The 22,327-nt window shown below is 48.9% G+C and overlaps 2 protein-coding genes across 6 annotated transcripts; one reads left to right on the top strand and one right to left on the bottom strand.

Moving 5' to 3' along the window:
• Positions 1-914: 914 nt before the first annotated feature.
• On the bottom strand, positions 915-7,172 carry tmem79b (transmembrane protein 79b). 4 transcript variants are annotated; one of them, XM_044116689.1, is made up of 7 exons: positions 6,162-7,172; positions 5,498-5,607; positions 4,863-5,113; positions 2,030-2,497; positions 1,760-1,954; positions 1,457-1,688; positions 915-1,337 (listed from the first exon to the last, which is right to left on the bottom strand). In XM_044116689.1, the coding sequence occupies exons 4-7, from the start codon at positions 2,493-2,495 to the stop codon at positions 1,133-1,135; spliced, it is 1,098 nt and encodes a 365-aa protein (XP_043972624.1). In that variant the 5' UTR covers positions 2,496-2,497; positions 4,863-5,113; positions 5,498-5,607; positions 6,162-7,172; the 3' UTR covers positions 915-1,132. The 4 variants fall into 4 exon arrangements, with proteins under 4 accessions (XP_043972624.1, XP_043972625.1, XP_043972627.1 ...); XM_044116690.1 differs by having other exon boundaries at positions 4,863-5,116; positions 6,162-6,258; XM_044116692.1 differs by lacking the exon at positions 5,498-5,607 and having other exon boundaries at positions 4,863-5,116; positions 6,162-7,101.
• On the top strand, positions 6,595-21,105 carry arhgef2 (rho/rac guanine nucleotide exchange factor (GEF) 2). Of its 2 annotated transcripts, none has more exons than XM_044116671.1 (22): positions 6,595-6,727; positions 9,436-9,586; positions 11,024-11,091; positions 11,172-11,235; positions 11,318-11,450; positions 11,946-12,049; positions 12,128-12,271; positions 12,386-12,636; positions 16,356-16,481; positions 16,625-16,742; positions 16,814-17,062; positions 17,128-17,204; positions 17,321-17,493; positions 17,593-17,660; positions 17,752-17,961; positions 18,066-18,143; positions 18,227-18,279; positions 18,872-18,913; positions 19,040-19,090; positions 19,167-19,445; positions 19,514-19,661; positions 19,730-21,105. In XM_044116671.1, exons 1-22 carry the CDS (start codon positions 6,668-6,670, stop codon positions 19,762-19,764), a joined length of 2,682 nt encoding a protein of 893 aa, XP_043972606.1. In that variant the 5' UTR covers positions 6,595-6,667; the 3' UTR covers positions 19,765-21,105. The 2 variants fall into 2 exon arrangements, with proteins under 2 accessions (XP_043972606.1, XP_043972605.1); XM_044116670.1 differs by having other exon boundaries at positions 19,511-19,661.
• The last annotated feature ends 1,222 nt before the right edge of the window (positions 21,106-22,327 follow it).

Below are 22,327 nucleotides of genomic sequence, written 5' to 3'. Positions count from 1 at the left end.
TCATAGGTTCTTTATGATTTATCAAAAATACATTATGCAGCCCATGTAGAGGTGGGCGGATCAATCCTAATATTGATACCAACGCTGGTATTGATCCTGAACAATACTCAATACTCAACTTCTTTTCTGGAAGAGCGGTGTTGCTCCACCCTCCATGTTGTTGTTGCACCGTCACGTGGCTCAGCGGCGCCAGTCAAACAGGGGAGAATGTATTCTTTATTTATACTTTATTTCAATTTCACTTATGGTTCTACTGAAAGAAAGGAATTCCTTATTCTTTTTATTATTTTCTTGTACGGTTCAACTTGGAAAAAAAAGAATAATTTGTGTTGTGGTTTGTCAGCCCTGAAGCATTTTGTTGTCACGTACAATGTTTGGCAAAAATCTGTCCTAGGTCTTTTGGATCTATGAAGCTTAAATAAGAAAAGTATCGGCATTGATATAGGTGATACTGCCCTGCATTTACTTGGTGTTAGAACGATACCAAAACTCCCATATCGCCATGTAGATCTTTTACTGTGATTCAAATGTTAATTATCAAGTAGATTCTTATAATTTTTATGATTACTAGGAAACTGAAGCCTCTCCAGATTCAGAGGAAATCTCCTGGACCAAATTGAGCTGCTGTTGGACCCGGCCGGTGCCAGAGGCTGAATCTCCCGGATCCAGAACCATCTCTGCTCTGGATGAGCTGGACTGCAGTATGGAAACCAGTAGATGTACTGGAGTTCACTGGGAACCTGCTGGTTTCTTCTACTACTCTCTTATTGTCTGTCTACAGCCGTCTTCTTCACTGGATGCGCCAGCTGGAGGTTTCTGGTATTAGAAAGTTTTTTTTTCTCTCCGCTGTCGCCCCCTGCTGGTCAGTATGCCAGCTTCCTGTAACAAACTGAACTGAGCTATATAACAGGAAGTTAATTTGTTGCTTTTATTGTGAAACCTTTGATGAATTTTATACAAACCTAAACTATGAGCACAGTTGGCTGATAAAAATTGATTCAATGCAAGTCCATATTTACAAAATAGAAAGTTGTGTCCTTTCTAAAAAATGAAACAACTGAAAAATTAAAAGAGGTGGGCGGAGCTTCCAGTGTCTCCAGTCCATAATCATAATGAGAGAAAAGCTCAGGTATCATCCCCAGAACCTCTGTCTGCCTGTGGGCGGAGTCAGCGCCTCGTCCTGTGGCGGCACGGCACCAAACACGGACCCCGCCGACTCCACCGTGAAGATGAAGTAGAAGTTGGCCGCCATCATGACGAGGCTGGGCAGGAAGGACAGGCCGAAGCCGAAACCGCGGAGGCTGCTGCCGAATGCCGCTGCCAGCCAATACGCCAACCTGGTGGAGCAAAGAAATGTTGACCTTTGACCTTCTGGCAGACCGCCCAGGATCACTGTTAACCTTTGACCTTTGGTTCCAAGGCACCACCCTGAACCAGTTGCCATGGCGACACTCACCGGCCGAAGGCGAAGACGATGGTTAGCAGCGGGACGAGCTTCAGCTGCTCCTGGGTCAGGTACATCGCCATGACAACCAGCTGCAGAAAGTAGATCAGGAAGAGGGAGGTGGAGTCAGAGATGAAGCGTCGGTGGACAGAGACTTCCTGAAGCTCCGCCTCCTTGATGACATCATCAACGACCGGCTGAGTGGATCCGGAGCGGAGCCGGCTGACACCCAGGACCAGCCAACCTGGGGGGCGGAGAGGGCGACAGGTAAGACAGGGGAGAGACAGACAGGCAAGTCTCTTCTCTCCGTCTCACCAAGGACGACGGGTGCGGCGGCGAACACAGAGCAGCGCAGAGTGTAGACCAGCCTGAGGGGAGCGCCGACCAGCAGGGGGGCATCGAACGGCAGGAAGACGTACCCCCCCCACACCAGGAACGGGAAGAGCAGCGCTGATGTCATCACGGAGACGCCTAGCTTCAGCGCATCTCTGTCTGAACATCCCCCTTTACCTGGACAAGCAGGTGAGACAGACAGGTGAGGGCTAAGCACCGCCCACCTGGAGCAGCAGTCGCAGGTAAACTCACAGGTAGAAGGGGGCGTGTCCTCGGGGAAGTCAAACTGGTAGCCATGTTGGTTGTAGTCCACTTGGCAAGGGCTCAGGAAGGGGCTCCTCTCTGATTCCATTTCCCAGAATGCCTCTGTGTCTCTGGAGGCAGCGAGGGAGGGAAGGACGGTGACGGCTGGGCTGAACACCTGAGCAGCTTTCTCTGGAAGCCGGTTCTCCTCCAGGTGGTCCCGTCCCTCACCTATAAGCTCCGCCCTCTCCATCCTGCGGCCGCGCTCGCTCTCAGTCCAGCTGGATGCGTCTGACCTTGCGCTGACCCCGACTGTTCGTTCCCCTGTCCCCGTCTCTCTGTCCTCCAGCCACTGCAGCGTCCCGGGCTCCAACATGGCCGCAGGCTCGTCTGCGTCTCGCTTTGCGTTTGTCCCGCCACCATCCTCTGTCAGGGTTGCTTTAAGGAGCTGATCTTTGCTCAGGGACACGTCCATATCTGAGGACAGAGACAAGACAGTTGGACCCTGGTGGGACACTCAGTTGGTCCATCAGACACCAGCAGGAGCTCAGAGGTCATGTGACCCTAATGGAGGTCACCTGATGACCTGAAAAACGGATTGTTTAGGTGAGACTGTGCCTGTATGTCTCACAGTAACAATCTGATGCAGAGGCATCTGGTTCTCCTGGTTCTGGGTCTGATCGGGTCAACATCAGGTCCAAAAATTTTTTAACATTTTATTATTATTTTTTAAATCGAAAGTCCAGAGAGGAACCTTTGAATTGTGTTTCTGGTACAGCAGTAAATCTGACGCACATCAGCTAGCAGCAGCGATGAAACGGCTGTTCATGGTTAACTCATGCCTCAAACTGATCTGCTGCTAGAAAAGGCTACTGTTGTGCTAAAAGAAGTTAGTCTATGTATGCTAGTCTAAAATGGCATAGACAAAAGGTAGCTAACGCCGACGTCAGCATCCAAAGTAGAAGCTAACGCTAGCGCCAGCGTCGACAATAGAAGCTAACGCTAGCGCCAGCGTCCACATTTGTAGAGAAACTGTGGAAAGATGAGCGTTTGCTCCAATCTGATGAAGAACCTGAAGATTAAAATCTAGAGATCTCTGTGCTGCTCAACTCTGATGGATATTTATTAAATAATTTTGACACTAAAGTAACTTAAATCCTACACAGAAAACCCAGGAGGCCCAAATTAACTCTGTCAGATTTGATTTCAACCCTTTTAAAGTGTTTATATGGGTTCACACCAGAAAGTGTTAATTTAACTCTTTTTGGAGAGTTGCTACCCAGTGATGGCATCGTTACTTTGAAAAAGTAACTTTAATCAGACTACTGATTACTCCTTGAAAAAGTAACTTAGTTATATTACTGACTACTTGATTTGGAAAGTAACTAAGTTACATTAAAAGTAACTTTTTAGTTACTTTCAGCAGCTGCTAACAACAACACTCCGCCTCCTGTGAAAATCACATTGAGCTTTGCTAATATTTAATTGTAAGCTATTTTATAATAGTAACATCAACAATGTGTCTCTACTGATAAGGTTGAACTGATTGTACAAAAAAACAGTACAAAAAAAACAAACAAACAAAAAAAACGTGAGTAGTTTGTGTGGTCCACTGTTGTCTGGAAAACTCTAAGAAGGATTTTAAAGCCCCTCCCCCCCACCCCCTCCAGGTTCTGTGTTACGGTCCTGCGTTTGGTGTCAAAGCTCAGCGCACAGAGCTCCTCCTGCAGCTCCACAGCTCAGATGGCTGCACAGATTTGTGACACTTACAGTAATATTAATAATTATAATGGCGTTAAGTTGCCATTATAATTATTGCCAACTACGGACACGTTCATTCGTGGCTGTTTTCACGTTTATTGCGCTGTTCATATTTGTCTCGATGTTTGCAGTTTTCTGGAGCGCAACGCAAAGCTCGACGTCATTCAGAGGTAATATATTAACTTGACATTAAAAACACAGAGGGACGGATCATCCGGAAAGTGATGGACCTGGAAGGCCTGACTAAAACTAAATGGTTGTCAGTTCAATCCTGGGGCTTATTTCAAATCTCCAATAAGTAACTTCACGTACAAAAACGAGCCCAAAAAAGCGCAATTGGCGACATTACATTTAGAAAAAACAAGCCCAAAGCCGCTCATAAAAACCGGACTTTAATAAAACTTTAATAGTTCCTGTTTTTCCAGCAACAAAATGAGCATCTCGCTCCATTGCTCATGTTGCTGTTGCTGCTGTCGCAGAGAAACGGCGGTCACTGGAAACGTTGAGGAAATAAAATAAAATTACAAAACAAAATAGTAACGCAAAGTGATTTTCATAAGTAACTGTAATCTGATTACTGGATTTTAAATAGCAACGCGATTACTCGTTACTGAAAAAAGTAACGAGTAATCGCTACTTTGATGCTTGTCAAACTTTGTGACTGACGTCACTGATGATCCTCCAGTTGGATAAAAGTGTTTATTTTAGATAAAACCCAGCAGAACTTCCACGGTCTTGATTTGCAGCTCAGGCTCTGATCTGAGGAACCTCCAACCTGCTGCTGAATGGAGGGAATTAACTGGTTAGAACCTCCAGAACCAGTCAGTACCAGAATAACTGATCACATCTGCCAGCAGCGGGTTTCATTGGATCCGGATCAGCGGGATCCAATTGTTTTAATTTCTCTGAATATTTCATCAAAAACAAACAGAACCTTTTGGACCTCCGGAACCACCCGAGTCCACATAAACAGGAAGCGTGTTTGCAGTTTGACGTCACTGTGGTTCAGGTCCACCTGGAACCACCTACGTCACGGACGAATACCGAACCCGCTGAGGAGAAAAAAACTGAAGGTTCTGACCTTGGTTCTGGTCCGGTTCTGGTCCGGTTCTGGCTCGAGGGCTCTGGGTCTGGGCTCGGCCTCTTCTTCTTCTGTTGTTCCGATACTTTACGGAAGTTCAGCCCAGGTGAGGTCAGGGCAGGTGAATTAAAGGGGAGGTCCTCTTAAAGGGAAAGCATCACAAAACTTCAAACTCGGACAAAGGATAAGTCAACTTCGGAACCGAAAGTAGAAGCAGGACCCGGAATCAGTGGACCGGAACCGGAGGAGCTCTGCTGAGAAATATGAGATGAAAATTTTTAATTCTCACTGACAATGAACCAGATTAACTTTATTTAATAATTTATTTTTATTTTGGCTTTGATTCCTGCAGGCTGCAGCAGTGACTGATAGAGACTCCACCAGGTTCTACCCCACCAGGTTCTACACCACCCAGTTATACACCACCAGGTTCTACACCACCAGATTTTACACCACCCGGTTCTACACCACCTTCTACACCACCCGATTCTGCACCACCAGGTCCTACATGACCCAGTTTTACATCACCTAGTTTTACACCACCTGGTTTCATATGTTAAGGTTTTGCCTTTAAGCCATCTGGGACAGCCCAGATGATGATGTCATAGCTTTTTAGCGTCTGATTGGAGTCTCACCTGCAGAGATGAAGCAGCAGATCAGACTCTTCCTCGTTTTTTTGTATAAGGGAATATTATAATAGAGACATGAGTCAAATTTGTTGATAGATGATGAATTCTGGGACGACCTATGGAAAAGCAGCCACAGAAATTAACAACCATTATGGAAATAATCTGAAGCTCAAAGTTACTTTCACCTGTCTCTAGTTTTGTAAAGTATTCATATCCAGTTATGAAAGCCGACTATAACTGAATGGAAACAGTCTGCTGATGGAAAATACCTCTGTTAATACTGATCTTTCTGAAAGGGGGTGGGGGGGTTGTGTTGAAATCTAACAATTTCAGAAAGTGGGTTGTTAGGGTTAGGTTGTTAGGTTAATCACTTAAGTATTTTAGTATATTTATTACAACTAATTTCAATGAATGTATGTTAAATTTTGTAAATATTCAAAATTAACAGTTCATCATAAAGTTAAACCGCAGTTCGCGGTGCTGCCGGCAGGCGGCGCCTAAACGTGCCTGCTGTGCGTTTTGTGTGATGGCGGGTTGTCATAGTGACGGCGGCAGCGGCCGTCATTGATCCAGATCTGCGGTGATCAGTTATTGTTTATCTCGTGGTTCCGCTGCGGCTCCGTCATCTCTTTGTGTCTGAGCGGAGCCGGTGGAGGTTCGGGTCACTCACCGGCGCTGCCAGCTGCGCTGCGGGGTGGGCGGGGTCGGATCCTTCACTTCCACGTCACTCGATTGTCTGTTGTCCATGCCTCTGCCGGCGGGCGGAGCTAATCGATCCGATGCGTAGAGCGTTTGGTCATCAGTCACGTGACTTCTATTGACGCTCTGGCTGGCTGATGTGGGTCATGTGACTTGGTGACACGTTGTCATAGAGACTAACCCCACCCAAGACGTCGACTGCGCTGCTCAAGCTCCAGAAACGAGTGCTCTCCTAGATGTGTGGGTGGGCAGGGCCTAAACTACGAGCAGCAACGGGATTAGCCGAGCGCGGCGGCAGCGGGCTGCGCTCTGATTGGTCAGAAGTACAGAGAAGCTCTGTCTGTCAGACTCAAGCCCCACCCCCTACACAGACGGCAAAGCGCTCCGAACCGGGACCAGAACCTCCGGACTTTGTGGCTCAGAGTGAGAGAGACTGATTCGGACCGTCGGAACCGATCGGAACCGATTTGCGGCTCGATGTCCCGGCTGCTGGAGAGCCGGAGGGAGAAGGACCGGATGAAGGAGAGCAGCCTGAAGGTGAGCCGCAACCCCGGAACCCGCCGAACCCCCCCGCGCGCGCGACCACCCACACTTTTAATTATACACACTATATAATGGGTCGAACGGAACCGAGCAGACCGGTTCCTGGTCCCGGTCCGAGTCTGCCTGGTTCCGCTCCGATCTCACCGAGCACATCTGGAAAACACGGACCGAACCGCTGGTTTCGTTACTTCGGCGTACTGGCTCAGTGAGCGGGCCAGGGTTCGGGTCAGGGCCCGGTTCTGGGTCCAGTTTAAAGGGAAACGGAGGAGGAAAGTTCGGAGATCAGAAACGGGAAACAGATTTTTTTTTTGCTCTTTCCGCTAACTCAAACGAGCACGCGCGTTTCTGCTACTGCGCGTGAACAGGGTGCGTGTTTGCGTGGGTCACAGCGTGTACGAGAAGCGTGGGCCGGTACCGAAGCTGTTCGGTGAGTTCGGACTTTTTTAAAGAAGGCAGCGTGGCCGCTTTGTCCTGCAGGAGGAAGCGGGGAGGGGGGAGGGGAGGATGCGCGCGCCGCGTGCGTTGGGGCGCGTGCGTGCCAGTGTCTCATACAGGAAGAGATGGGAAGGTCTGACCTCTGACCCACAAACCCAAACAACCCGGTTCTGAAGGAAAACCCAATCAGTTCCAGAACTGGTCCTGGTTCTGATTTTGAGGGTTCTTCAGAGCTTCCATGTTTGTGATCAGAACCGTTGCTCTTCTTCTGGGTCCGGTCAGTGCAGCTGAGCTGTGAAGCATGGTGGAGGTGTCATGGTGGTGGGGAGGGGGTCACTGATTTAACTGGGAATGCTGCTTCAAGGACAGTGGGAGTTTTTAGTTTTTACTAAAAGTCTTTCAACAGAATCTGAGCTGAGCTCTGATTGGACCGTCAGTCTCAGGAGCTGACTTCTGATTGGTTGCTCAAGTGGAGCTTAGTGTTCTTCATCCCGATGACGATGAGGCAGAGCGGGTGTTCGCACGCCTACGCCTCGCTGAAGCATCCTGGCCATTGCCATGGTTACCTGCAGGCTGCAGCAGCCCCACGCGCCCACTCACTCCACTGCTCAAATATTGATCGAAGCTTGGTGATAAGACAGCCATACGAAGGATTTATGATCAATAATCTCAGCCATTTAATGAAAGCAGCAGAACTGATGTGGCTCTGCTGATGAAACCTGCAGGTCGACTCACCTGGAGCTGCAGGTTGCTTTAGTCTCAGCTGTTCAATTGGAACCAAAACAGCAACATTTGTTGCTGTTGCTGCGTTTCTCTTTCTGAGTCAAACCAACCGAACCCTCTGAGCAACATGTTCACCTCCGCGCCTGTGGGGGCGCTGTGAGGTCTGGTATCCATGGCATTGGAACAACCACCTCATCTTAAATGGAGTTGGTTGGAAATTTCAGGGTCAAAGGTCAAACATCAGGTCTGTGGTGGGAGAAGAAGATGGTTGCTGGGTGCTCCAGCAACATGCTAACAGTGCTAGCTCTGCTGTTGGGGCTGCAGCATCATGACCAGAGTTGCTGGTTGCTCGCTGTGCGTTAATCTGCGGCTCGCTGGCTCCCTCTGCTGGCTAGGAGCACTAGGGCTGTGATTGGCTGTTATCGTAATACCTGGACTAGAGGACTCCAGAACCTTATCACCTTTCAGACTTCAGCGGTCACATGACCTGGAACCACCTGGCTCCTCCTGACTCTCTCTCTGCTCTTACCCAACTCGCTCGCCCTCCCTCGCCCTCTCTCCAACAGAGCTCCCTTTCTTCCTCTTCATCACTGAACTCTTTATTTATCCATCAGCTGATCACTGACTGTCACTGAGCGCCACTTCTGCCCTGACCCGGTTCCGACAGACCCTGTATGATCCATATGGACCCAGTTTAACACAGTCTGACTCGGTCAGAACCAGTCTGAACAGCTCACCAGAACAGAACCGTTTTCTTCTAGCCATCTGGGGTGCTGTTGGTGAAATGCATCATGGGAGTTGGAATCCAGTTTAGGGTTAGAGACAATTAATGATGCATGCAGATGGGCGGCGCCAGATTAAAGACCGCCCACTTGAACACAAAGGTTACAACCAGAACCAGGACCTGGGCTGCTGTCTGGACTCGGCGCCTTTACACGTCTCTGATGTAATCCTGCGGCCAGTTCTGATGAATACAGATGGACTTCCTGTTCCTCTTCCTGTTGAGAGAAACAGAACAGAGGAAAGCAGAAGTTCCCATAGTGACAGTGACACAGCGCTCTGACCCGGTTCTGATCCAATCTGGTACCGGTCTGACCCGGTTTCCCTCAGAACAAAACACTGAACAGTGGGAGCTCAGGTGTTTTACATCAAATCAAACACAGAAACACAATGCAACAGAATCAATAATCAAAACATGACATTAAGTCAGGTTCCATCAGTAACTTTGTAATTGATCACGTTTCTAATAAAATCCTAATCAGGTTGGTTTTTAGTGGAGTTTGCATCCATAACAGGTTTACCTGTTTCACTCCTCCTGTGTTATAAGGAACAAAATACCTGCTGCTGTTTTTATTCCCAGTCACTCAGTTTAGAACCATGTAAACAGCCTTTCAAAGGGCCTCCGGCTCCAGGCTCCGTACTCCTCTTTCACGGGATTTCGAACAGGGACTCTGCCGTCCCTCACGGATTTTTGTGCAATTCTATGGTTTTACTGGTTTCACTGGTTCTTTTGGTTTCACTGGTACCAATGGTTTCCTGTCCAGATCAAGGAGAAGGAGCGGCTGAAGGAGACGAGAGAGCGGGAGGCGCGCTCCAGCAGCGGCCACCTGTTCACCTCGCTCAGCGTATCGGCCACTACGCTCTGCTCCTCCTGCAACAAGAGCATCACAGCCAAGGAGGCGCTCAGCTGCCCAGGTAAACTCAGCTGCCCAGGTAAACTCAGCTGCCCAGGTAAACTCAGCTGCCCAGGTAAACTCAGCTGCCCAGGTAAACTCAGCTGCCCAGGTAAACTCAGCTGCCCAGGTAACTGTGACCACCAGGAGCAGTTGACCCTCAGATTTGGACTCAGTAATCTAACCGCCCTCCAACCCCCAGTTGAGAAAAATGTCCTCACTGTCCACAAGAAGCTCAACTTGTGGGTGGAGGTGGTGAAGTTGGTTTTCTCCATGCATTATAGGCAAGTACACACTCAGCCATTTTGTTGTCCAGTAATGGCATCTTCAGTTTTTCCACTGATGATGTCATTACTGGACCGAAATATACACACAGCTGTTATACTTCTGCTAAAGTGTGTGTTTTGGTTTTTCTTACATTGGAAGGCCCATTTTTCTGTTGTGAGGACCCACTGCTCCGTATGGGCCCCAAAGCCTGGGAACCATAAGGAGAACTACTGTTCTAGGGTCAGAGGTCAGGATTAGGACTTAGGTGTGAGTTGAGTCGATGCAAAGTCCTTATGAAGATAGAAAGGTGTGTGCGTCCATAGTGCATAGAGGACCAGAATTTCAAAAACAACGCCTCTCAAAGAAACCCAGAACAGCTGGGGTGTTAAGAATAAATAGATAAATAAATAAAGACAACAAGAGTTTGTTCTTGACTTTATGATCCTGAAGCGCCTCCCTGGGGGCAGGAAGAGGTGGTGCTCGCGTTGTGAGGGGTCCGTGGTGATGCTGCGGGCTCTCCAGAGGCAGCGGATCCCGTTCATCTCCTCCAGAGATGGAAGAGGGCAGCCAGTCAGTCTGTGGGCGGAGCTTCTGGCCCTCTGGAGCTGCTTCCTCTCTGCTGGAGAACCACAGCAAGACGCCATGGCTCAACACCAACTCCACAGAGAGCTCAGCTCTCCGCTTGTTCTTCCTGAGAATCATTAGGAAGTTCAGTCTCTGCTCTGCCCTCTTGAGGACTGAAGTGAAGTTGGCGTTCCAGGTCAGGTCTTCACTGACGTAGCTGCCCAGGTACCTGAAATCTGGCACATTCTCCGCCCTGTCCCGTCTCTAATGATGGGGTGAATGTGTGGTTTGCACCCCTAAAGTCGACGATCAGCTCCTTCGACTTGGAGGTGTTCAAACGGAGGTTGTTGTTCTCCGTTCTCCACTCTGTAGTGGGTTTCCAGAGAGAGGCCCCCAGTCCCTGTGATGGGATCATTTGGGTGGGTGGGGCTCTTCGCATGTGGCCTGGTGGAGAGCCGGTGCTGGTGGGACAGGTAGGGTCTGGTCCAGGTCTCAGAACTCCAAGTAAGGAAATGGACCAGGTGTATGTGACAGTAATGTCTCACCAGACCAGTCTGTGACATCACTACCGTGGTTCCTGCAAAGCCAATCAGAAAGCAGGTATTGAGCAGAGTCTTTTCTTTCCCAGGATGCAACGTCACCATCCACAACCGCTGCAGGGACAGCGTGGCGAGCTGCGCCAAGATGAAGCAGAGGGTAACACCTGTCTGTCTGACCACCTGTCTGTCTGACCACCTGTCTGTCTGACCACCTGTCTGTCTATCTTTGTCCCACAGCAACAGAAGCTGACATTAGTTAGAAACAATTCGGCTCTACAGAACGTCGCTCTGCGGACCAAAAGTGAGTCTACCTGTCTGTCTGCCTCCACCTGTCTGTCTGCCTCTCCCCACCCTACATTCTCTTCCTCTGTGCTCATCCTCAGCTCCGATGATGAAGGAGCGTCCGAGCTCAGCTATCTACCCCTCAGACACTCTGCGACAGTCTCTGCTGGGATCCAGGCGGGTTCGGTCCGGCCTCACGCTCGCCAAGAGCGTCTCCACCAATAACATCGCAGGGTGAGTAAAAAACAAGATCTGATTGGCTGCTGGAAAGCACGCTCAACTGCTAACAGGTAGCACCTCCACATGCTAACGGGTAGCACATCCACATGCTAACGCGTAGCACATCCACATGCTAACTGGTAGCACATCCACATGCTAACGGGTAGCACATCCACATGCTAACTGGTAGCACATCCACATGCTAACTGGTAGCACATCCACATGCTAACGTGTAGCACATCCACATGCTAATGCGTAGCACATCCACATGCTAATGCGTAGCACATCCACATGCTAACTGGTAGCACATCCACATGCTAACGCGTAGCACATCCACATGCTAACGCGTAGCACATCCACTTCTTGTTCTGTTTCTGACATTGTGGTTAAAAGCTAGCAGGTGATTGATTGGACCTGCAGCCGTGATCATTTGTGCCACTGCTGCGTCCGGAGATGTGCTCAGAGTCCTGAGCTACAGCTTCAGATGGACTGTGTGTCTCTGTGTCCCAGGGGGACAGAGGAGTCCGTCGGTCTCCGCAGGATTCTGTCCCAGTCCACCGAGTCGCTAAACTTCCGCAACAGAACTTTGTCCATGGAGTCCCTGACCGACGACGGTGGGTTGAGCTTATTGACAGGCTGCTAGCGGCGGCGGGGGGCGCTGAGTTTGATAACGACAGGCTGTGTTGTAACAGGCGAGTGGTGGTGGAGCCCCCTGCTGGAGGAGCTGCAGGCGGAGGGCGGCTGCGTCCAGGCCGACAGCTGGAGCATGGCGGTGGACTCCAAGTTCCTGCAGACGCAGCACAAAGACGTCATCAAGCAGCAGGACGTCATCTACGGTACGACGCACGCCGAGACACAATCACCAGACTGAGCAGGACCAGAACCAAATAAACGGAATAAACTTTACGTGTTGCCTCCACCTCTCTGCCTCCACCCATCCCATGTCTCAGAGCTGATCCAGACGGAGTTCCACCACGTCCGGACGCTGCGGATCATGGAGGGCGTTTACCGGCGAGGGATGCAGGAGGAGGTACTGCTGGAGGCGGGTGTGGTCCACACCATCTTCCCCTGCCTGGACCAGCTGCTGGAGCTGCACACCAACTTCCTGTCCCAGCTGCTGAGCCGCAGGAAGGACGGGCTGCAGGAGGGCAGCGCCAACAACTTTACCGTCCGCCGCCTGGGCGACCTGCTGCTGCGACAGGTGAGTTCACCTGTGGGGACAAAGTGGGTCAGAGGGAGTTGGGGTCCGAACAGAACCTGGCAGGGTTAGGGTTAGGGTTGCACACAAAACCTATACAAAAACTAGCTGCTCACCTGAGACGTCACAACATGAAGACAGAATGACGGTCTGGTTTCAGTCTGAGGGAGACAGCTCCCCCTGCAGGGCTCCAGCGGTACTGAATTCAGCCGGCCCACTTCCTCCCTCGGTGGACTGATGGAGGACGTCCACATCAGAAGGTTCTGACTGAAATAAAGGCGTTTTTCCACCAGTTCGGTCCGGTTCTGTCCTGGTCCGCCTCGACCAGATTCAGGTCCATCAGCAGATCCTCAGCCCGGCTGTTCTCATACTTTCCTACCTTCTCCAGGGTTAGCATTAGCAGCACAGCAGGGAACGGCACTCACTGGAAACAGCAAACAGCATCATTTAGCTGTGGACTGGAGGCCCAGCAAGATGGTGGTGTTACAGAAAAATGTGTGACTGCAGGGGGCGATAGCTCGATGATTCTGGCCAGAATAATCTGTGACCAGTGTGATCCATTTCTTCAGTGGTTACTGGTTTATTAAACAGCTGCAGTTGGTTTACATATTTTAAAGACAGCACATAGGGATGCGATGCGAAGGTCATTGTTCAGCCTCAAATACAAAGTAATACGTTATATTTCCTCCATCACTGCGATGGTAATAAAGGAGACGTGAATCTTACAATCCCAGCTGTATCAGTGACTACCCAGTAATGAACAGAATCAGTGACGAAGGGCAGAGTCCAACTCTCACCGGAAACGAGGCCGACTTACAGCCGGCAATGCGGCCCAGACTCTGACAAAGGGACCCGACAGCCCGTATCAAAGGGCCCAGTTCCCCACGGGGCTCCCAGAGGGACACGGTCCAACGCCTTCTCCAAGTCCACAGAACACATGTAGACCGGTTGGACGAACTTTCAAGTTGTCACCTGAAATTACATGTCAGAAAAATCAGTCATTACTTTAATCAAGTCTATTAAAGCAAACATTCAAATAGTTATTAATAGTATGAAACAGCAGTGATTTTCATTAAGAAGTATAAAAATCCCAGAAAAACATTGTCTTCAGTCAGAGGCTGTAACACAGACTGCTACAGGAGATCCTTCCTGCTCACAGCCATCAGCATCAACAACAACTCTTCGAAGAACCTTGAAATATTGAGATAAACATTAAAACTTATTGATAATTTAACTACAACTGGCATTAAGCAGAACATCATTTAGTACTGTGATACCACTGAATGCCCAGGATTAATATGTGGATATTATTTCATAGCTGATGATCCAAAGAGAAGGAAAAGACAGACGGTGTTTAGTGAGGTGACAGTAGCTCAGGATAAACTACGTACTATTATGAATCAGACTGAACATTTACATTTTTTGTTCATCCACAACCATTAACTAGTTCACAGAAACTAGTCCACTTCAGTGCTTGCTGTCCCGTAGATCCTGTTGGTAGATTCCACCTATGGCTCTAAAAATAATTCAATTCAAATATACTTCCTTGATAATTAAATGGTGTAACTCCCTTTACCAGCTGCCTCTTCTCATGGCTGTGTTGGAAAATGTCAGCAAGCTTTGCTAATTTGACTGTAGAAACTTTAAGTTTTAATGCATTTATTTTTTTAACCTGACTTTTAAAAGGGACAATGTACAACTCAAACATAAATGTTACCATTTGAAAAAGCCAATTGCATTCAGTTCCTCCTGTTGCAAACAAAGAACGTATATGAACAACATAGAACATTAATAATTACAAACAGATACAACATCAAAGAGTTTTACAGAACATAGAACAATTATTTTACTGTCAACATCAAATCCAGGGCTGCAGTTCTTTAAGGGCAGTTATGATTTATTTATGAGCTGATTTTTAAAGATTCTATATAGATATTAATAGAAGATAATAAAATCTGGAAATTAGGTTTTTGTTGTAAATGTTTGGAGATGTGAATATGATATTTACCATAAATAATAAAAAAGTTAAGATATAAAAATTCTGTTTTGACAAGTTCACATTTCTCTGTGCCAAACAAAATATCCTTATCTGTTAAAGTAATATTGAGATTTATGGACATATCTCTCCAAAATATTTTGGTATAATTACAATCCAAAAAGATGAACAAGCTTTTCCTCATTAATTTTACAAAAAGTACACATAGGGTCCAAATCCCATTTATATCTTTTCATCAAAAAGGCTTTAACAGGATAAACATAATGAATAATTTTATAAGACGTTTCTCTTAGTTTATTGTTTAAGTACTTTTTTAGGAGTAACCAGGTCCACTTCTAATTTATATTTTCAAAAATGTTGGACCAATAAAATACACAAGCTGGTGAAAAAACAACTTTTGTAATAGAATATTTCTTAACATTTTGTTGGATGTTTTCTAACTTATAAAGGCATAATCATAATCAATATAAATGGAGTTTGGATCAAAATTTGGCCTTGAGTGAATTTGATCTGGAGGTAAAGATGATAAAAGCTTTAATGACCCACTGAGGTCATTAAAGTCATTAAACACAACGCCGTATTTCTTAGGGCTGACAGGAAATTAGAAAAGTAACATGAAGTCAGAATAATAAATGAACATTTGGATTAAGTAATTATTGATTTGCAATAATATTCCCCTATCCAACCATTTTCTACAAAAGATTGTCTTATTTTTGTATTTAATGTCTTCATTATTCAGATATAATATTGATGAGGGTCATTTGTTTCTGAAACCTGAATCATTTCAGGGGTATTTTGGGAAACTATAATTGCATCTAAGAAGAAAAGGTAATCCTCTAATTTTGTCAAAGTTGTAAATGGAAATAGCATTGCATATAATGCAGGGGCCCCAAAGTGGGTCCCTGAGGGCCGATTGCATCCTGCAGGTTTTATTCTCTCTCTGGCACCAACAACCTTTCAGCAGGTCAAAGTTCCTCTTCGGTCTCTAAAGATCCATCATGTGATCCAGATGCGTTAAACCAGGGAGAGGCTAAAACATGCAGGAGGCCCTCAGGGACCCACTTTGGGGACCCCTGGTACAGAGTTTGGGGGTTTTTTAGAAGATTTTTTAAATATTTAATTTTGAATGAATAGTTTAAAAATGTGAAGTCAGAGGCTTCATTTCCACCTTTTTCAACTTTATTCATTAGAATATGTTTCTTGATGAGATGGCATTTCTTTTTCTATAAAAAGTTCCAGTTTCTTTTATTAATGTTGGTACTGAGCAGGGGCCGCATTGACCAGTTAGAATCTGAAGAGAGAGATCTCACTGGAGACACAGATTAAATCTGTTAAATAACTTTAATATACTTTACTTAAATAAGTAAAGTAATGAATACCTGGACATTTTAGATGTTCTTTATGATTTTGCACCAAACAAGCACAGCATGTTAAAACAGCAAAACATCTTCATACGAATCCTAGTTCTCCCAGTTTAAATCATTATATTCTATTTGTTTGATTGTTTTAATCACACTTTAAATCTGTTTACTTCTGGATCCTTAATGTTCCTCCACCACAGAATTTATCAGTGGGTCCCATTGGGGGGCCGGGCCCCGCACAGCAGCTAGCAGCGGCCCTGAACACCCCAAATCTGGCGAGGCAGACGGGGACATGAGCTTCAGAGTCCTGATGGGACAGAACATGTTTCTAATAAGTGTGTGTGTGTGTGTGTGTGTGTGTGCAGTTCTCAGGTCAGTGTGCCGAAGACATGAAGAAGCTTTACTCCGAGTTCTGCAGCCGCCACCCTAAAGCCGTGAAACTCTACAAAGAAGTGCTGAACCGAGACCGCAGGCTGCAGCAGTTCATCAGGGTGAGGAGCAGGACCGGATTCACTCCGGTTCACACCGACTGATCCAGATTCACTCCGGTTCACACTGATTGAACTAGAACTGGATTGAAGCGGGTGCTGCTGGACGTATCCAGATTAAACCAGTTGCTTTCTGTGTTAATCAGCGGGTTTGTCGTGGTCCTCTGCTGCGTCGCCATGGCGTCCAGGAGTGCATCCTGCTGGTCACCCAGCGGATCACCAAATACCCGGTTCTGATCCAGAGGATCCTGGACAACACCAAAGGTGAGGCTCCGGCCCCACACCAGGTGCTCCTCCCACCAGGCTGCAGCACTGATCCGCTCTGCCCCCTGCAGGCTGTCCAGACGAGCGGCGAGACCTACAGGAGGCCCTGGTCCTCCTGAAGGAGCTGATCGGCTCGGTGGATCAGGAGGTTCTGGAGCTGGACCGAAACCGGCGGCTGCAGGAGGTCCAGGCCCGGTTGGACCCGCGGGCCCAGGCTGAGGTGAAGGGAGGCGGCGCATTCAGAGGGGGGGAGCTGCTGAGGAGGAAGCTGATCCATGAGGGAACGCTCACCTGGAAAGTGCAGGGCTCCAGGATGAAAGGTAGGCGGGGAAACCTGGGGGACACCTGGAGGACACCTGCTCATTACACTCACTGCTCTCTCCAGATGTGCAGGTCTTGTTGATGTCAGACATCTTAGTTTTCCTCCAGGAAAAGGACCAGAAGTTCACTTTTGCGTCACTGGTGAGTCACACCTGATCTCACCTTTATCCCTTTTAAAAACCTGTGAACTTGGACTTGTCTCTGAGGGACCCTGTCTGTCCTCTGTCTCTTCACCTGTCTGTCCTCCTGTGTCTCAGGACAAGTCCCCTGTGGTTTCCCTGACCAAGCTGATCGTCAGAGAAGTAGCCAATCAGGAAAAGGGGATGTACCTGATCAGTGACTCCGCCCCCCCAGAGATGTATGAGCTGTACGCTTCGTCCAAAGATGACCGGAAGACGTGGATGAGCTGCATCCAGAAGGCCGCTCAGAGGTCAGTGCTACGCCCAACTCCAGTGACCCACAGTGACGTAGCTCGCAGTTCCTTCTTGTTCTGAACTGGTTGGTAAAACTCGTCCCGTTTTCTTTGCAGCTGTCCTTCCAGAGACGAGTTTCCTCTCATTGAAACTGAAGACAAAGCTTTACAGCGCCGCCTCAGAGGTACCGATGCTGCTCCCGGTGACCTCTGACCCTGAGTGAAGTTGGGTCCTAATATCCCTCTGTTCCTCCTCTTCCTCGCCTGTCTCCACAGCTGAGATCCAGCAGAAGGACAAAGAGGTTCTGGAGCTCCTGCAGGAGCGGGCCACCTTGTTCTCCGACCTGGTCCAGGCCACGGCGCGAGAAGACGGAGAGGAGCGGCGTGTGGAGGCGAAGACCTCCTCCTGTAACCGGAACCTGTTCAGAGCCGACACGCCGCACGCTCCCAAAGCTGAACCTCTCCTCCTGGCCGCCATTGGTGAAGGTGTGGAGGTTCTGCTTAGTTCTGCTTGGTCCTAGTTGGACCAGATTGGTTCTGGTTGGTCGTCCTGGTTGAATCTGACTTTTCTTCTCTGTTTCTTGTTTCAGTCGACAAACTGGCAGCGCTGCTGTCCGACACCAGCAATCAGAAATCCTCCGTAACCAACGGCAACCAGGACATCAGCAGTGAGTCACACCTGTTCTGCTCTTTTCCTGGCATGGTTCCGACTTCCTCTCACCTGTCCCTCCCTCACCTGTTTCTCTCTCAGATGGGGATTCGGGTTCTGTCAACGGTTCTTTTAAACTCAACAGCTCTTCCAAGGTAAAGCTCCTTCCAGCAGAACTCCGCTGCTTCTACTGAGTCTGAGGCGGTTCAGGTCCAGTTCAGGTGTAGGTTTGGTTTAGGTTCGCAGAGAAATGATGAAGGTTCTGACTGGTCCCAGTTGGGCTATTGGTGGTGTTGCCATGGCAACAAGAGCAGCTGCACAGCAGTGGTATCGCTCTGCAGTTCTGGGCGGGTCCGTTTTTCCTCGGCTGGCCGGCGATCCGAGAAGGTTCTGTTTCAGCGAGTCGTCTGAAGGCGGCTGATAAGAGCCGGGCTCGACCCGGTTCATCAGAATGTATGTTACCAGGAGGGTTCTGGTTCTGACCCAGTTTTGTGGGCGGCTGGCTGTATGGTAGAGTTAGTCGTCTTGCGAAAGGAAGGTTGTAGGTTCGATTCCAGCTTCCTCCTGCCGCATGTCGATGTGCCTCTGGGCAAGGCACTTAACCCCAAACTGCCTACCGATCCGGGTATCGGTGTGTGAATGTGTGTGAGTGTGACTCTAGTGTACAGCGCTTTGAGTCAAAATGACCGGAAAAGTTCTATACAAGTTCAGTCCATTTACCATTTCTGACCCGGTTTTGTTTTTCAGGACCGGAACGGAAACCAGCTGCAGGAACGGACCCTGAATGAGGTAACCACTACTTCCTGTTTCTGCTTCGACCAATCAGCTTTCAGTCAGCTCAGAGGTTAGGCTGAGCTGCAGCGTCAGAACCCGGTTCTGGCTCTGACCCAGTTCTGACCCACTTTGTGTCAACAGGAAGTGCGCCAGCGGCTGGTCGGGCTCAGCACGCAGCTTCACGCCCTGCAGGTCCGTTCCTCCGGTCTCAAAGCGTTTCCTGTTGAAGCAGGAAGTGATGTAACGGCTGTGTTTGGCTCCGCCCCAGGCGGCGGTGATCCGGCAGGACTCGATCCTGGAGTTATCGGTGGGCGCCGCCCCCCCGGCCGGCCCTGGTTCCGCCCCCCGCCTTGTGCGGTCGATGTCGCGCGATGCTGCGCTGGACGCCAGCGGAGAGGCGGTGCTGCTGCGGCGGCAGGTGGAGCTGCTGCAGGAGGAGCTGTCGCGGCTGCGTCTGAAGGCGGAGGAGGGCAGTAAGAAGGGGGCGGGGTCCGGAAAGAAGAAGAAGAAGAACAAAGGGAAGGGCGACGCCTCCAAGGACCAGCAGGTGTGTCTGGAGAGCCAGGTGATGCGGCGACGGTGAACAGCGCTGAGGTCCTCTGTGTCTCCCAGCAGGTCGACAGGAAGCCGGAGGCCGAGCCGCCTGCCGTCGCCCCGTTGGCCGTCGAGGATCCCGTCGACCAATTAGATGGCCTGGAGGAGGGGCCTGAGGAGGAGGAGGAAGAAGTGATGAAGATCTCGCCGCGCTCTGACAGTCCCAGAGGTCAGTACCTCCGTAATCGCCGTGCGTCTCACTGTCACCATGGTAACCACCGCTCTGTGACCCCCCAGACCTCCAGGACATTCCCGAGGAGAGCGAGAGCTAACCTCCCAGTGGATGTCGCCGTGATGTCACCATCGCTACCGGAGATCCACTCGCTGTCGGACATTTTTCTTCAACATTTCCTAAATTTTCTGTTCGATACAGGAAGTGTAACCATGACAACTGTTTACTGATCATGTCTGCTGGAGGGGGAGGGGCTTACAAGAGGGAGGGGCTTACAGAGGCTTTGGTCAGCTCTGATTGGAGGCCATAAGGCCAGTGGGCGGAGTTTGTGTCTCAGTCCAAAGTTCAAAATCTGCTTCAAACAATGCTTCAGGCGATCGGCCATGCTGGAGGCTGGAGACCAGTACAGGTTACTGGGAGCTACTGGGAGGGTCAGGGGGAAAAGAAGTGAAACTGTGGATAAAACAGGAAACGCTGCTTGGCAGGATTTCAGATATTAAAACGAGAGACTGATCAATAAGTAATTATCGATTTGGCCTGATAGGAACGCTGATTCAGCAGATCTCAGAGCGGACCAACCTGCTGACTTTCACAGGAAGCAGAAACATTTCTGTTCCTGGCTCAGAGCCAAACATGAGACACATGAATGCTCACCACACTACATTACCCAGAAGGCCTTTGGAGCTGCAGCCTGAGTGTGGGAACTTTATTTAAACAGAAGTAGTTTTAGAAACTTTTATTCTTTGTTACGTCTGAATATTTAGCTTCAAAATCTGTTCCAGGTTCAGGAGAAGCCAAAAAGTTTTTAATGCAGCAGCAGGGTGGGGAGGGGGGACCAGTTAACCCAGGGGTGGGCAGTCCTCCTGGAGGGCCGGTCTGTTGTAACCTTTAGATGTGTCTCTACTTCAACACACCTGAGTCAAATAATGTCATCAGTAGGATTCTGTAGAACCCGACTGGTTGGTTCTCCAGAGAACCTGACTGCACTGAGGAGGAGATTCAGTTATTGGATTCAGGTTGTTGGACCAGAGAGACTCTAAGAGCTGCAGGACACTGACCCTCCAGGACCAGGACTGACCACCCCTGAGTTAGAGACAGGGACTGGGAGGACTGGGAGGGAGGTCTGCATGAGTCACAGCTGCTGTACATTAGCATGTTAGCATGGCTGTTTTTTCTATAAGAGTTAATTAACCAGTTTGTAAGTGTCAACATGATGATGATGATGATGATGATGATGAAGATGTAAACACTATGAACCTGCTGATGGACACAAACGACTCCAGCTACTTCAGCTGATGAAGATGATGATGAAGGTTTCCTGTCCAGAACATTTCAGAGAATTTACAGAAACATCTGGAAGATCCAGGAGAACAACCTGAGACCTTTCAGGAACCGATTATTGATTATTGATTTCTGCTGAATATAAAAACCTCAGAAACTTCCTGTCTGTTGTTATTAGGATGGACTGATAGAGATGTGGATGAATGATAAGGGCTGCACAGTGGCACTTGCCTAGCAGCAAGAAGGTCCTGGGTTCGATTCCCAGCCTGGGGTCTTTCTGCATGTTCTCCCAGTGCATGGTGGGTTCTCTCCGGTTCTCCTGCTTCCTCCCACAGTCCAAAACCATGACTGTCAGGTTAACTGGTTTCTCTAAACTCTCCCTTGGAGTGAATGTGTGTCTGGTTGTTTGTCCTGTCTGTCTCTGTGTTGCCCTGCGACCTGGACAGGTCGTGAACGTTTCGCCTCTCGCCCAAAACGTTCGCTGGAGAGGCACCTTCACCCCACTAGGGACAAGGGTGGAAGAAAATGGATGATGGATGAATGATGATGAGAAGCTAACCTGTCTAGCGACCAGTTCATGTTCCTGCTACAGTGGCCCTGAGGTGGAACCATCCATCCATCTTCTTCCTCTTATCCTGGTCAGGTCGTGGGGTCAGCAGCTTCAGAAGGGAGGTCCAGTCTTCCCTCTCCAGTCACTTCTTCTTCCAGCTCCTCCAGGAATCTCAAGGCGTTCCCAGGAATCCCAAGGCGTTCCCAGGCCAGCAGAGAGACATCGTCCCTCCAGAGTGTCCTGGGTTTCCCCTCCTCCTGGTGGGACATGAACTCCTCACCAGGGAGGCGTCCAGGAGGCATCCTGACCAGATGCTCCTCAACTGGCTCCTCTCGATGTGAAGGAGCAGCAGCTCTACTCTGAGTCCCTCCCGGATGACTGAGCTTCTCTCTCTAAGGGAGAGCCCAGACACCCTACGGAGAAAACCCATTTCGGCTGCTTGTATCCGCATCCCTGATTCGTTCACATTCAGGAAAAAAGAAACATATCTTCACCATAAGGGGCATTGACTTAGCATCTAAACCCAAACGTTGTGGAGATGAGCTGTGAAACAGAAGTCTGAAGAAAAACAGCTCCTGATGAAATCCCCCGCTCTCCGCGCCAGGCACGTGCAGAGGGGGGGGGAAGGGGGCTTAAGCCCCTGCCCTTTTTATCCGTGATGCCCCTAGTGCCCTTTTTGAATTAAAACAAAAAAACAATTTTTTAAATTTTTTATCTGTATGTCAGAAGGCCTGTTTGTGCCCCTCAGCAATAATATTTAGCTAAATATAAGTTAGCAAAATAAACTAGTCTGGCTGCCCTCAGTCTAATAATGACTCTCAGAGCCTCCATG

Source organism: Gambusia affinis, linkage group LG05 (genome assembly GCF_019740435.1).
Source record: "Gambusia affinis linkage group LG05, SWU_Gaff_1.0, whole genome shotgun sequence".
Classification (NCBI taxonomy): domain Eukaryota; kingdom Metazoa; phylum Chordata; class Actinopteri; order Cyprinodontiformes; family Poeciliidae; genus Gambusia; species Gambusia affinis.
Note: the sequence above shows the minus strand (reverse complement) of the source record. Positions and strands in the feature narration are given on the sequence as shown.